The sequence below is a fragment of the Ambystoma mexicanum genome, chromosome 3p (assembly GCF_040938575.1).
Source record: "Ambystoma mexicanum isolate Mex_15411 chromosome 3p, UKY_AmexF1_1, whole genome shotgun sequence".
NCBI lineage: Eukaryota > Metazoa > Chordata > Amphibia > Caudata > Ambystomatidae > Ambystoma > Ambystoma mexicanum.
In genome coordinates this window covers 900,342,882-900,358,546 of record NC_090925.1, presented here as the reverse complement: position 1 = coordinate 900,358,546, position 15,665 = coordinate 900,342,882, and the positions used below count along the sequence as shown (strand labels likewise).

General features: G+C 47.2%; 1 protein-coding gene across 4 annotated transcripts in view; it reads left to right on the top strand.

The window, feature by feature from the left end:
• The window catches only part of TOX2 (TOX high mobility group box family member 2), a 1,178,640-nt gene that overhangs the window by 395,155 nt on the left and 767,820 nt on the right, over positions 1-15,665 (top strand). For all 4 annotated transcript variants that reach the window (XM_069652135.1, XM_069652136.1, XM_069652137.1 and 1 more), the window contains exon 2: positions 15,171-15,236. In XM_069652135.1, coding sequence (XP_069508236.1) covers positions 15,171-15,236 — 66 coding nt within the window. The remainder of the gene's footprint in view (positions 1-15,170; positions 15,237-15,665) is intronic.

Here is a 15,665-nt window from a genome sequence, read left to right as displayed (position 1 = left end):
CTTTAGAGATTATACTCCATTGCAACATTATGGAGAGTATTTTCCTCGCAAAGTTTGGTGGTGGGGAGGGGTTACATTCACAGTGCAAATAGAGTAAACACTGCCTGCATGTACGCATGGTAGGCAGCATTTATAATGTATCGCTACGAAGTGAGCCTGATTTTTGCTTAAGCAAAAAGCTGGTGGACCCTATATTGATCCTCAACGTTTGTACAGGCATGAAAATCCATGACGGCCCAAATGTGTATGGCGGAGAGGAAGGGCGTGGCGGAAATGCAGGTTGCATTCCGTCATCCTCTCCACCATACAAATGCATGAAAATGAGCTGTGACGTGAATGCACGGCATAAAAGGCTTTTACGCCATCCATTTACGTTACGTGCTCATGAAAATTAGCTCCAATGATTAGCAGGGCAGAGCATGTTGCTAACTTAAACGAGCAGACCAAGGAGCTTAAACCGGCTGGAGAAAGAAGATGAAATCTATTGCCCCAGTAGAAACTGGTGCACTATGATGAAATTGCCCTCCAAAATCATTCCAATCCGGGGAGTGTTGAATAATCTGTCCTGCCACATTCTGCGGCTTTGTGCTCATAACTGCACTTCCCGGTCTCTTCGCACTGCAAAAGAGTGCCTCCTCCTTTCGCCCTCATTGATTTCAAAGGTGCAGATGCTCCATTGATAAATGATCGCTTTGCTGCACGTGTGCTTGTCAAGGACACAACTACACCTCTGATTTACACTGCAAATGTCTAGACCGTTTTAACGTTGCCATACTTTCAGCGGTAAAAGCGAGAGAATGTACAGGTAGTTGGCCAACTAGTGAGTAAAGGATGAGTAGCCATTTTGCCTGACCACAAACCCCACCATTTTTGAACAAATGTTTGTGTGCTCACTAATGTGTTTACATATTGGTGATGTTGTTCCTGTGCCTTTCTAAATGCGCCACTTGGTGCACCACGTGAAAGGTTCCACTTCTGCTAGCTCACGGATTGATTTGTTCATTGCTGCAAATGCATGTTTGTGGACAAAACCTAAAGTCATTGGCCCTCATTACGACCCTGGCGGAAAGTGACTGACCGGACCGCCACAGCGTAAATAGCGTTTCCGCCATTGCACGAAGGAGCAAAGTGCGGCCCATTCCGACCCATCGGGCACGAGCACCACGGCATGGCGGAAGTGCAAAGTCCGCGATGGCGGAAATGAACCCAAAACGGCCCACACCGCCGCCGTACGGCGCCCTAGGTGCAATACCGCCACCCATCACAGCGGACACCGCAGTGTGCGCCTACCGGAAAGTACGGTGACCGGAAATATACGGAAACGGAAGTTAAAACACGGGGCCGGAACGGGAAACATCCCGCCGTACACCTATAAAACCACTAAAACCACACAACCACTAAAATCACTACCCTGAGACACACCCCAACCCGTCATCCACCCTAGCGAAACCAAGAAAAATGGGAAAAGTAGCGAAGAAAGCGTGCGACCGCAAGCGGCAGGTCCACTTCTCCCGTGAGGAACTCACCGTGCTAACAGAGACCCTCCAGGAGAATGCTGCCGTCGTCTTCTGCACGCAAATGACCAGGACGGCACTTGCAAACAAGAAGGCCATATGGGCTCTGGTGGCACAGCGGGTAAGTGCGGTGGGGACCGCACCCCGCACCCCACAGCAATGCCGTAAGCGATGGGACGACCTGCGGATACGCGTCCGCAGCATACTCTCTGCCAACCGCAACATTGCCACAGCCACCGGGGGAGGTCCTGAATCACCCATCAAGTTGACCCCCTGGGAAGAAATCTGTGCCTCCACCATCGGAATGGAGAGCATAGAGGGAGTCGGAGGGATGGAGAAAGGAGTGCAGACATCCGAAGATTCAGGTAGGTGGCCCAAATAAAACAATGCCAAATCCACAAAGTCCATCCATGTGAAGTACCATGCGTCCACATAGTGCAACAGAAACACATGTCCAGGAGAACGTCCACACACATCGGCCTGATAGCGCACGTTAAAACCCACAATAAATACATAAATAATTAAAAACCCCTAAAACACGCACTACACGTGCAGCAGGCACACCCCAACTGCAGGCTGCCAAACAACTGCACCCTCACTCCACACACAAATGAGAGCACCTCCAAGGCCCCGACCCAAATCACCCTCAGGTACCACCCCAATGCATGTGATACAATGCCATTCCAATTCCCACAGACCCATCAATAACCCTCGCCTTCCTTTACTCCACCACAGGGTCCGATCCAAACGACGAGCTCCAGGACACCCCTACCAGCACACCTGCAAAGAGGGCCAAGACCAACGGCCAAAGACCCTCCACCTCAGCTGCACGCATCAAGACACGGCAGCAGCACAAATCAGGTGGCAGCACAGAGGAGGGAACATGAACAGGCACCCCAGCAGCCAGCATGCCCACAACACCACCACCACAGGTCCCCCCAACGGATGCCACAGAAGGCACTGCTTCTGGTGGCAGCAGCAACATAGGTGACACCCCATTGATGGCAGCATGCTCCGACACAGAAGACGGGGATGTCGAAGTCAGATCCATCCATGACCTGTCCCAATCCCCCTGTCTGTCCCATCCCGTACAACATGAGGATACCACGCAGGGGCACCCACAAGACGACGACTGGCCATCCCCCACAAGCCCTGTGGCAGGGCAACATGAGGACAACAGCCCCTCTGTGACACCCCCGCAAATGGCCATGGCCCAGCAGAGGCAACAGTCCCTCGACCAGTTAATCGTGCAACAGCAGCAACTGGCCACGCTCCTCAAGGACCATGCCGATGAATGTGGGGGCACTAAGGCAGACATAGAAACATCAACTGAGACACTTAGGGCAGAAATGGAGAGAGGTACAGAGACACTAAGGGCACAAATGGAGAGAAGCACCGAGAGCCTGAGGGGGGAACTGCATGCGACGTCCAAGGACGTATGTGCCGAACTTGCCGCAGTGCGCCGTGTGCTCACTGAGCTCTCGCAAACCCTTAGGGACATGCATGGACTTGAGCAGGCAGAGACATCATCCGTTGCAAGTTCCGTCCAGGGCAGCCCCCAACGTAGATCTGGGAGGAACCTGCGCTCCACAGGCAGGGGTGCCCCTGATACCCGCAGAGGGGGCTTGCAATAGCGACTGCCCACTGACAATGAGCATCTTTGGACACTGGTGTTCGGGGGGGAGGTGGGAGGGTGGAGGGGGTGTGTTGGGCTCACTTGGGTGGCGGGTCGATAGGGGGTACAACATGATATCACATATGCCATAAAAAGTGCACGATCAACCAATGAGATGTGTGGACATTGATCCTTGTGTACTAGGCCATCATAGGCGTACAGTCCATATTGTGCATGTCCCAGACACACACAGTGCCACGAGTCCCGTGTCCATGTATCAGCCACCAGGCGTGAGTGCTAGAAGCATACATCAATGAGATGCTGACGAATGTCACGGGCCTCCGGTGCCTCGCAGACTCCTTGAGGTGCTGCCACATCCCCACCCTCATCATGACCATCATCAGGTGCTTGCAGTTCTGCGTCAGGGGGCATGGGCACATTTCTACGTACGCACATGTTGTGGAGCATGACACATGCCATCACCATCTTTGCAACCTTCTCATGGCGGTACAGGAGTGCCCCGCCAGACCTGCTGAGGCAGCGGAAACGACCCTTCAGTAGGCCGAATGCCTGTTCAATGACTACACGGGTACGTGAGTGGGCATGGTTGTAGTCCTCCTCATGCTGGTCCCGTGGGTTCCGGACTGGTGTGAGGAGCCATCTCTTCAGTGGATATCCAGCATCACCTGTATGTGGACGAGAAACGTATGATGTGGAATGCCATTGCTACGTACGCACACCCCCCCCCCCCTTCCTGCCAGGTCATTGCCGAATCACATACCCCACATTATCATGCATGAAATGAGACTCACTGAGTAGCCAGGATCTGTTCCCTGCGTGTCGCTCCATGTAGCGTGGTATTGTAGAGTTCCTCAAGACCATAGAATCATGGGTTGATCCAGGGAATCGGGCACAACAATGTGTAATGATCCTGTTGGAGTCACACACCATTTGTACATTCAGAGAATGAAATTGTTTTCGGTTGCGGTACTGGGCCTCCATGGCATGTGGGACGACCAATTCCACATGGGTGCAGTCGATGGCACCAATGCAACCCGGTATGCCGGCAAGTGCATGGAATCCCACTTTTGTGTTGGTAATTTCCTGCTCCGAGCGTGGTAGGGAGATGTAGTCGTCTGCGTGCTGCAGGAGGGCATCGAGCACTTGCAATAGTGTCCGTGAGAACAGTGGCTGAGAAATGCCATGCAACTGTCCGACTGTGTGCTGGTAGGTGCCTGTGGCCAGGAAGTGTAGTACAGACACCACCTTCAGTAGGGGTGGGATGGCGGTTGGGCTATCTATCATGCTGACAAGGTCAGCCTGTGTCATGTCCACAATGGCGGCTATGGTGTCCCGGTCCAGACGGTAGAGGGTGTGGATCTGCTCATCAGTGAGGTTGAACGGATGTGCTCGGAGGCGTGGGATTGCGGGCTGCCTGCGTGGTGGTAGTGGCTGTGCTGGCGGCCCTTGCTGGCCCTGCCTTGGCCTCCTCCTCCTCCTGCGTCTCCTCCGTGCGGCCGGTTGTAGTTGGTGTTCGTCTTCTTCTTGGTGTTGGAGTACTTGCAGTGCTATCAGGTCCCCCAGGGCCAACATCGCGAGTCCTGCCGGTAGAATTTCGGTGTGGTTGTGGGAGGAGACTGGCTGTGCAATTTATGTGTTTTCAGGCTGAATGGCCTCCACCTGTGGTGATTCATTCCACCTGTGCAAACTGCTCTCCCCTTTGGCCGAGCGCGTCCCGCGCACAACGCTGCAATTCGTGGAATGGCATCTTGCTATTGCAATCATGTATTTGTACCCGATGGCCGTGTAACATTGGTTGATATGTTCATTCTGCTGTGGTCCCATTGTTTCACATACTATCTGTGCAGTCGCGAACAGAGTTGTGAAGGGTCAGTGGAACGTAGTACTCGAGTAACGGTGGGCCCTCATTCATCACTGTACCGAGTTGCAACGACGGGCGGGGCGTCCCATTCATGGGTGAAGGCAGTTGCCATTTTCACACACAGCCGCACTCGATGGATTAATTAGTGTATTCAAACGGCCACAGATGCCTCTTCGACGTGATGTTGCAAATGAGGAATTCGAAGGGCGGCGCTTTCGGTTTCCAGCTAGCGGCGAGGAGATGCCCACAGGTCTGACTGCAAATATAACGTTCTATTGTTCAATGTCCTTGGGACAGGGGCCATGGCGAGAATGCAATGATTGATATGAATGGTTTGGGATGCGCAATAGCGACGTGGGCGATGAGGCCGGACGTTTCCAAATACATGTTACTTCACTACACTGGAATTACGGGCTGGGGCACTGTGGATTTTGCAGGCTGCATAACGCACAGACTCAATGGATATTTCTAATGTTATGTGAGTAAATATTCAGGCGTTTTAATCCCGGGATGAGGGAATGATGAATGGATGCATGGGCAGGTGATTTGATACAGAGTTTGCCATGTACAGGGCTTCTTGGGATCTATCCGCCTCCCCTACGCTATGTGATGCAGGGCTGCTATAGTGGGACCATCGTCTATCTGGCCTTGTTGAGCCCTCCCTGTCTCGACGCGCCCTCAGACACTTGTGTCCATGCACGTTACCAATCCCATCAGATGGATTCTGTTTTCACAGGCGCATGCACAGGTACACTCGTTTGTGATGGTGTTTACACCTCGATATGGATAGTTATGAGTCGCAAGTGGTTTTTGGGTGGTGATGGACCTTTGGAGTGGGCTGGCATGCATGTGGCTGTGGATTTAGTGTGATCATTGCAGTGAGTTGTTGGAATGTAGTACTGATGGCCATTCTGTTCTTTTTCTTTTCTTTTGGTTGACAGGTATCTCCTCCCCTTTTGCCACTGCCATCTGTATGCCACTCCTGCAGATGGGTTTTACTCCCGACACCTGCTGCTTCGTGTTAATCAGTGGGGCAGCATTACGATCTTATGGGACGATCGCCAATGGGCCACATGCCCTTACCCAGTACTGGTGGCTCGGAGCAACATTTCGGCCTTTCAGCTGGACTAGTGCCTCCCCATTGGGACGGCCCTGCGGTTCTGTGCGCTTCCATGTTGCCTTTTCGTACGTGAATGTGGCTCTGTGTACCATGAGGGAACAGGGCGTCACACAAGTAGTGGCTGGTCATTTCTTGCGGATGCAGCCCACAATGGTGAAATGTGTTTTGGAGTTCATGGCCTGATGGCTGTATGGGCTTGGTGATTTTGATGTGCATTAAATTTCTATTCTGATTTGGCCCGTGTAGCGTTCTTCTTTGCAAGTGATGTGGCATATGCCTATTTGGGGGGCGATGTATTGTGAGGAGATCTGCACTGGGTTCCAGCTTCGGAGTTTAGTTGCGTGGTACTGTACTGGGCGCGTTTGCCTACGAAGCCCGTGAGGTCAGGGATGGGGGCTGCCAATATGACAGTTTGAATGTTGTCATGCTCAGGGGCGGGGGATTGGGTTTTGTGTAACAGATGCCGGTCAGCCAGGTGGACTGGTGGAATGATGTGATTTTCGGAATATTGCTGGTCACAGGTGCCTGTGTTTGCGTGCGTTTCTTGGTGGGGGACTGTGGTCATGTCCATTGGGATGGCTTCTGTATTCGTGCCATCTGTGCCCTGCAGCTCCCATTGGCCCCTGTTGTGTTTCTATTGTACGTTGGCATGCATGGGTGACTTGTGCATTTCACTGGTTGCATTGTGGCTTCATTGCACCTACGGGGAGTTGTACTTTGTGGGCAGGGAGCGGTGTACGGGCACTCAGTGGGGCCGTTTACGGTTGATTCGCGATGCCGTACTTCTCACCATGGCGGAATGGTGCATTCCGCCATGCTTGATGGCGTTAGGTACATGTCCGCTAGGGTCGGAATTGGCGTACCGTTGCGCCATGGTGGTGTTTACGGTTTGGCATGGCGCGCGCGCGCGTGCTTGGTGCAGTTAGCGTTGGCGTTCACTACGGTGTCGCTAATGGCATCGTACTTTGCGGTGACGGGTCATAGTCGCACCGAGCGCTATTCGATGGCGGTATTGCATTTCCGCCATCGTTTTCCGAATTCCGCCAGGGTCGTAATGAGGGCCATTGACCTTGTATGCCTACACGTCAAAGACCAGCGCCAAGTTTTGGTTTTACAGCTTCTCCATTTCATTAATGAGTTGTTAAGATAAAGAACATTCTTACATCATTACAAGGCAGAGCATATGATAAAACACAGCACAAATGGTAAGACAATGCTTGAATGTAATCATGTATATGAAGGTATCCAGTTAATATCTCGAAATGTTTTTTTCGAAAGACAAAAATGTCAAACATTTTACCTAAAAAAAAAAAAATGTCAAATGTATTATTTTTCCATTTACATGTTTTTTTTTCGCAAGTAAAAAAAAGGCTTTAAAAAAGGTGGGGTTGGGGCGGGAACCCCCCCGGGAACCCCCCCATTTCAAACAAAAAATTACAAAAAAAAGATTCAAATTTTTTTTTTGAGGTAACATTTTTTCGACATTTTGTCATTCGAAATTATGTAATTCGAAATAATCACTATAAACCGTATATCAATACACCAGTATACTGTGAAATTCTGAAGAAATTTAGATACTAAGAGACACCTATAATGTGTTATATATACGAACACATGTTTATACTCTCTTACTTGACTTGCACAAGCCACTCTGTAAACTGTGTTACGGTTTGTTATTTTTATTACTTTTTGATTTATTAAGGTTTGGTTTTGGATCACTGTTTATTTTCGAATGTTGGACATTTTTTCTTTGCTATTATTTACTAGTACATCCTATATATTTTTTTTCTTTCTTTTTTCTGTGAAACCCGCATACTCCTCCTCTTCTCCAACCCCTCATTTCTGTTGCATGTATTTGTTCAATGATATTTAACTGAAAATGAAAAAGAAAGTTCTCAATGCCCAGATTTGAAAAAGGCGCTTGATGCCGAAACACGTGTAATCACAGGGCAAGAAGGTTCTTTATCTTAACAACTCATTGATTAATTGGAGAAGCTGTAAAACCAAAACTTGGCCCTTGTCTTTGATGACTATGCATACAAGGATTATAGTTATCGAAATTGGGATTTGCTCCGATATACTCTGAAGACGTGACAAGGAACCACAGATAACAAGCATTTAAGTCGCTGGGGACACTAAATCGGTATTAGAAAAAGCCTCTAAAACTCAAACCTAAAGTCATTAACAATATGAAATAACCTGTCTAGTTCGATGCCTTTATTTTTTTTTCATATGTAACTTTGTATATAGTTGTTTTGGTTGGTTGGTTATTTTCGGATGCAATTAATACTATTCTGAAGGTGTTCCCATTTGGCTGTACTTTCATTCACATGTTTAATCTGACATCATCCATTTTATACAAGGCCTTTGCTTTCCCCTACACGCATCTTTGAGCTAGCCCTTACCCCCCTCTATCTTTCTCTGTGCTTCCCTATCATTGGGCTACTATTGGTTGAAAGTCAGCATGTATTTTGACCTCCACACACAATCTGTTCTGAATTGCACCCTTTAGGGCCTGTAGGAAATGCATCATTAAAGGTCAGTCCATTTCGTCTTTCTAAAAAAAACAAAAGAAGAAGACGATGCGATCACAGTGAAGGTCAAAAGCCCTGTTCTATGGCATTTATTCTCCTTAGAAGGGTCTACAACCACGTTTCAGCTCACTGCACCCTTCACAGAGGAAAAATATCATTTTTTTTATATCAATCTTTGTCCCACCCACAAGGGCAGTCCAGCGCCGAAATGCTAGGCAATTCTCCTCTGAACAAGAGTACCATCAGCAACCCCAGATACGTGTTTCGGCCTAGTCTGGCCTCATCAGTGAGGTGAAACTGTGCCTCTCTAAGCACAGTGAGCAAGGGGTCCATGTCTGGATTACCCTGGCTTACTGGGGTGAAACCCTAAGTTTTACATTATTACAAAGCCGTGTGGGAGCCCCTCTACTGAGAACGAACATGGGTCAAATACCTTGTTCTATGGGATTTCTTCCAATCAGGAGGGTCTACAACCACGTTTTAGCTCACTGCACCTTTTGTTTTCAAATATCCAGAGAACAAAAGTAATTATGGACAGGCAAATGGACTTAAGGGCTCACACCCACACCTGCAACCTGTTAATAGGTAGCAGGTGCATAAAAGGTAGAGTTGACAATCAGGAGGGGGAGACCACAGTAAAGGAGCCGGGCCGAGAGGTGCAGGCTTGCAAGGAGAGAAATCATGTCAAGAAGGAGGCTGCCGAGGATGGTCCTGTCTGGAGGCCAGGATGCCAGTAATTATTCAGGAGGGACTGCGACGCCAGAGCCTGAGGGGGCCATAATAGAGGCAAAGCTGTCCAAGCCTCTTTGGTCAGATGTCCACAGCCAGAGCTGTGGGGCACGGAAGAATCCTGAGAGATGCAAGCTAACAGCAGCGTCTGCAAGTGTCAAGTGAAGCTGCAGCAATCCACAGAGAGATTTCCAAAGTGTGAGCGCTGCTTGCACCGCTACAGAGAAGTGCGCGCGGGTCAGCGAGCTGTTGGTGTGGTATGGTATGCCAGAGGTCTTGGGGTTACTATGAGCTTACCCGTTCAGTTTCCAGGGCCCAACAACCTTTCCCCCAGAGCAAACGGAGTACTCAGCCACAGGCAAGTTAGGCTGTCGTTTATTACAAAATCTAACAGAGATCGTAAAGGAAATTAAAAAATCTCCAGAGTCACCGCTCCCAAAACTGTTTCAAGCCTTCAAGCCTTTTTGTTATAAGTAAGGTCACAACATGGGCCCCTTCCCCAAAAAACCTTTCCCACTTTCTGATCACGTGATCGGAGGGGTATAACATATAGATTGCCCCTATGGATCTTAGTTAATTGGCCCTCTCATGTCAGGTGGCTTGCCTGCCCCTTCCCCAAGAAACTGTCTATTAAATTCTTGCATGGTTGCAGGATTACCTTTGGCCTTTGCCCTCTGCCATCAACCCCTTGATTTTTGTCCCATGATTGGCTGGAACTAGTCTCCCCAGGCCTGGAACCCAGCTCTGTTCTCAGCGCTCTGTGCACCACTTCAAGGTCATGAGAATGACTCTGTGTTCCCAATATATCTATCAGCAGTACCACTTTTGCCTGTGAGAGCGCTCTCCAAGATGCAATGTTGTTGACGAGTTCATGTGTCACTTCATGTCTGTGTTGCTGAGAACTCTTAGTCTTCCCACCATGGGTGAATAACCATTGTCTAGCTTGGCCGCATCACTTTGTTGAGGACCTTGAAATCATGCTCTTCTGGTCTGCAGCTAATGGGGAGTTATTCAGTTTTTCTGCAGATGGCTTCTTGTCGTTTTAAGTTTGGAATGTGCTGCTTGTCTCTGACCTTGGCGGCAAGACCTGGCCTTCTTGTTCTGTGCAGCCCGGTTCTACTTTCTCTCGTCTCTCGTCCTGCGGTGTGTGACCTTATGTGATCCTCGCTATACTTGTACTGTGATTTATACATATTTATACCATGCTATGTTTTCCCTAGGTTAGTCGTATTTGGTCCTTCCAGGTTCCTTATGTGATCCTGTAGTTCCATAAGGTTAGTTGCCATAAGCATCTGCTAGCTTACTTTGCATCTCTGTGTTGCCTTGCTTTCAGCCTTTATGCCCTTAGCTAATGAGAAAAATAACAAAAGCGTTTGATATTATGAATATGTATCTGTCCTCTATCTACAGAACTGTGTAAGCATGTTCTTCGTGTATTCACATGTGTGTTTATGTATCATTGTGCATGGCTGTGAGTGACTAACATGGCTATGTCGTGGTGACACTAATGACGTCAGCACAGTGGTTTCTTTGCATTAGTCAACATCATCCATTGAGGCATTTGGGTTCATGACCAATGCTGAAGCACCTGTATCCATAAAGACATTCACTAGATAAGCTTTGAATGGCTGTCTGAGAGAATATATTTCCACATACGTGTCAGTCACTGGTCCTCCTGAGGCCTGGCCAAATAGTGAGTGACTTTGTGCGTTTTTGACTCTTCGGGCCGTCATGTTCATGGGGTTAGGAGGGGCATTCCAGGGACTCTCTCTTCAGAGCGAGGAGAGAAGACTTCCAGAAGAGCCGCAAAGGACCGGCGAGTGCATCAGAGGGAACGCTTGTACCGTAGCGCTTCTGGGGCTACTACAGGGTAAATGTAATTGCCGATTGAGCCAAAATAGAGGTGCAAATAAAAGTGAACCCAAAGTGAGGAATTTTATTGAACAATACGAGCAAGTTGAACTATAAGTGAAAGAATTAAGCCATTTTGAATACACAACTAAAAGAAAGCATTGATAAACCTATGAATTAAATGCAGGCAAGTGTCAAGTACACATAATAAATACTGAGACCAGTAACAAGACCGAATCCTATGAAATAAAGTGAAAGCAAGCAATGAACATTACTAAATCGTGTGAAAGTACGGTGGTGAAGGAAAGTGAGCACCATGGAGTAAATTGTGTGAAATAACACATTGTGGAAAGCCAAGAGACTGGCAAGGAGAAAAACAGATTGTGGCAAAGACAAGAGACTGGCAAGGAGAAACCAAAGTGAATGTGAACCAGGACACAGGTGCTGTGACAGAAAAACCTGCGTGGGCAAGAAAGCCTAGGGTTATCAGTTGCGTGACATGTAATGGTCTGATAACTGCGCCTATACCGAGGATACCCTTTTGGAACTGTGTCTTCTTCTTGGGGGAAGGGAACCCCAAGACCCTTTTGGAACTATGTTGTCTTCTTGGGGAAGGGAACCCTGAGATCCTTTTTGAAACTGTTTTGCTTGGGGAAGGGAACCCCGAGACTTTGTGGACCTGCCTTGAACTTGGGGAAGGGGAGCTGGAAAGTAAGCTTAGAGCTGGCAGAAGCTCAGTACTTTATTTGGAACACTATTTCGTTTGTTGCAGACATCCCTACACATTGTTTAGCTTTAGTTGTGAGGGCAAGTATAGGATTGTTTAGCTTTAGTTGTGAGGCAAGTATAGGATTGTTTAGCTTTAGTTGTGAGGGCAAGTATAGGATTGTTTAGCTTTAGTTGTGAGGGCAAGTATAGGATTGTTTAGCTTTAGTTGTGAGGGCAAGTATAGGATTGTTTAGCTTTAGTTGTGAGGGCAAGTATAGGATTGTTTAGCTTTAGTTGTGAGGGCAAGTATAGGTTTTGGACACAGACCGACTTTTAAGTTGAACTTACGGACTAGGTCTATGCTTAGTTTATTTAGGTATGGAAATCCCACCTTAGCATAGGGCAAGTTAGGCCTTACACCATCCTGACATTTATGTTAATAAAATGTACTTTATTTGAACTTTTAATCTGTTGTCTGTGTCTTGCTTCATGATGCCTTCGCAGACCCTAGCTAGAAGAAGCACGGCCGTGGCTGGCTTCTCCAACCGCTACAGAGGCTGCACACTTTCTCATGCTACTGAGTCTCACAAAATGCCACTATCTCTGCAGCCGTATATGGTACTGAGCTCTGGGGTCTTTCCAAGATATAGCTGCTAGAAAAGGAAGAACACTAAATCCTGAAATGCCTTTTGGGATTTACACATAGTCCCCCAACAACACTGGCTAGATTAGAACTTGGTCTCTTAGGGATAGCCCATACAGTTAAATTAAAGCCCCCTATTATACTGGCAGTTGGGGCCTTGGAAGCATATTGCAAAGCCCTTCGCACTAAATAATTCTCCAGAAGGCCTCAGAAATTCGATGGCTAAGCTTCATCAAACACATGTTGAATAACCTAGGGATGGATCTCTGGTATAGCCCCAAAATGTACAACATGAAGTATAAAACAGTGGTCCCTTAAACCCATAATGAACGGCACCTAAGGGAGCTATGTATGAAGTGTGTCCAAAGGAAACTACTCCTAGAGTAGCTGAGATCCAAACAGCTGCTAGGACTAAAGCCACATCTGGATCTCCACTGCAAAAGAAATACGAAAATCCTTATGACCAAAATGAGACTGGGCATTCCACCCCCTGCGCTCTTTTGTTTGCCACTGCACTAAGGACTCTCTGTGTAAGCTGGGAAGAGGATGTTCGGCACTTTTTTATTAAAATGACCATTATATTAGTGTCTCGGAAAGCAATTCTTCAAATCTCTATTTACTTTACTTTACATTAGATGCACGAAGGATGCTCTAAACTTGGTAAAAACTACTTAGAGCCCATATACGAAATGTAATATTTTTTCATTTCTTGTAGCAGTCCTGGTCGATTTGTCAACAGTTTTGAATGAATCCTGCTGCTATTTGATTTGATTGTGCTTTGTTCCGTGTGTACAGAAACAATGGTTTAAAAGTGCGGCGATGCACTTTTACGCAGTGTGTTTTTTAGTATAGTTATTAAAACTAAGCTGTCTAGCGATGGTTTTGATTCTGCTGATTATGCAACTTTCATATATGATGTTTATGAAGTTTCGTTTTTTTAGTCAACCTGTTTTTTTTTTTTTTAATCTTTAAGGGCCTGGGCGTTTTAGAACTGGACTTTTGCATTCAAAAACACTTTTGTAAATCAGGCCCGGATTGTTTATATACGGCACACTTGCACTTTACGTCGTGTTACGAGGCATTTGCTGCGTGATGACAAATTGTTTTGTCATTGGATTGAATTTGTTGTGTTGCTTAACCGCCAGGCTATTATGCAATTCTATGTAAAAAGGACCAGCATACTCGTCCCTGACACTTAAGGCACACCGCCAAAATAAGGCTTAATTCATTGATTGATAAACTGCTACTCCCTGCCTCAAGTCCATCGCTCCAGTGTCCTACTCACCCTCTCCGTTCCCTGCCCATGCGCTTCTTACCACTTCGGCCCCTTTTCTGTTCTTCCTCGTCTAGTGGAACACCACACTCCCCCGCCCCATCAAACCTCTCCTCTCTCTGGCAGGGAACACCACCCTATGCCAGCGAAGCATTACGCTCTTTGATCACCTGACTTCCCCTGCTGTTCTTAATGTTCTTCTTCCCTGTGTCTTCTGATTATCTGTATTTCTGATGTTTGTTAATCTGCTTAGAATCACATGCTGTGCATAGGTCCGACATCCAGTGGTCACTGCGGAGTATTGCATTTTGTTTTTCGTAGTCGAAAAGGGGACGTCGACAAGGCGTGTCTGTAACACTATCCCTATAGTGACGTGTGTTGTACCCACAATCCCTCACGCGTCGAGGTCCCTCTGTTTGTAATCTGTATATATTGAAGATAACCCAGTCCATTCTATCACTTGAACCCTCCCTTCCACCAAGTGGATCCTTGCATACTCTCTTATCACTATGACCTATTGTGAACGGAGGCTAGCACAGGGGCAACCACTGGACCTGGAAGCAAGAACACGCTGGTCTGCGCTTAGAAACCAAATTCAGGCACAGTATCAGGCGCGTTAAAAAAAACAATTAAATGAAATAATTGTAAGGCACTCTGAAAAGGAATTGATATGATATGATAAGGCATTTATAACGCACCTGTGCACAAGCGTTTCAAGGCGCGACGAGGCAAGGGAGGGGAACAGAGGGAAGGCAGATACAGCGATCCTACTAGGCCAGGTGACATGGAGATTGCGCAAGTGCAGGGGGGAGGGGAAGGGGAAAAGTGTGGGGGGAAGGGTAGGAGGTAGTGCAGTACATAGGATAACAGTAAAAAAAAGAAATTGCTCAGCTCCCTCTTTTTGCTCATATCTACACGGGTTCTGATTGAGATACTCTCCTTGTTCAAAGAAAATACTAATATTAAATGCCAATAACTGCATAATGTACATAAACTGTTATTGCAAGTTGATATAATTGCAGACCATTGTGAAGCCTACATACTTGTTTTGTACCTACACTACAACACCAATTGTGATGTGTGTATTATGGTCCAATAATGCTATTGAGTATTTTGGTGAAATGTACAAACTAAACATCCTTCAGCCTCGTGGTTTGTTAATAAATTACTGTTAGTCATCTATGTGTAGTATAGGGGGGTTGCATGCTAGGTTTAAGTATGCTCAGATGTTAGAGCTCCTGTGCTTGTGTGTGTGTGTGGGCAGCCATTTTAATTCATGATGTTTCATTTTTCTTTTGCAGTTTGATGGGGAAAACATGTACATGGGAATGAATGACAACAATCAGGAGTTTCTCTCGGCAAATCAGGTAAGTACAACTCATCCTCTTTCTGGGATGTAGGTAGATTCTTAGACAACTATGGCAAAGGAAGGGCCTGGAATGGTATCAGGTATTAATATCGCCACATATATGGTCGCCATAAATAATATCGCCGGGAAAATGTCGTGGCGATATTATTTGGGTGACCATATATATGGCGACAGGGCCAAATGCAATAATGTCGCCACAAAAAACGACAATTTTTCGGCGATATTTTTGCATGGCGATATTTTTGTGGAAACATTATTACATGGAACCCCTGGAATGAGTGTGCAAGCCAGCTTCGTACAGTAATTGCACGTTAGCTTGGGGGCCCTTCACTTATTTTAGGCAATTGCAGTCCAGCAGGTGGGGGTCACAGAGAAAGATTGATTGGATGGAAGCTGATTACACAGAGGCCCAGCCGGTGTCATTTGT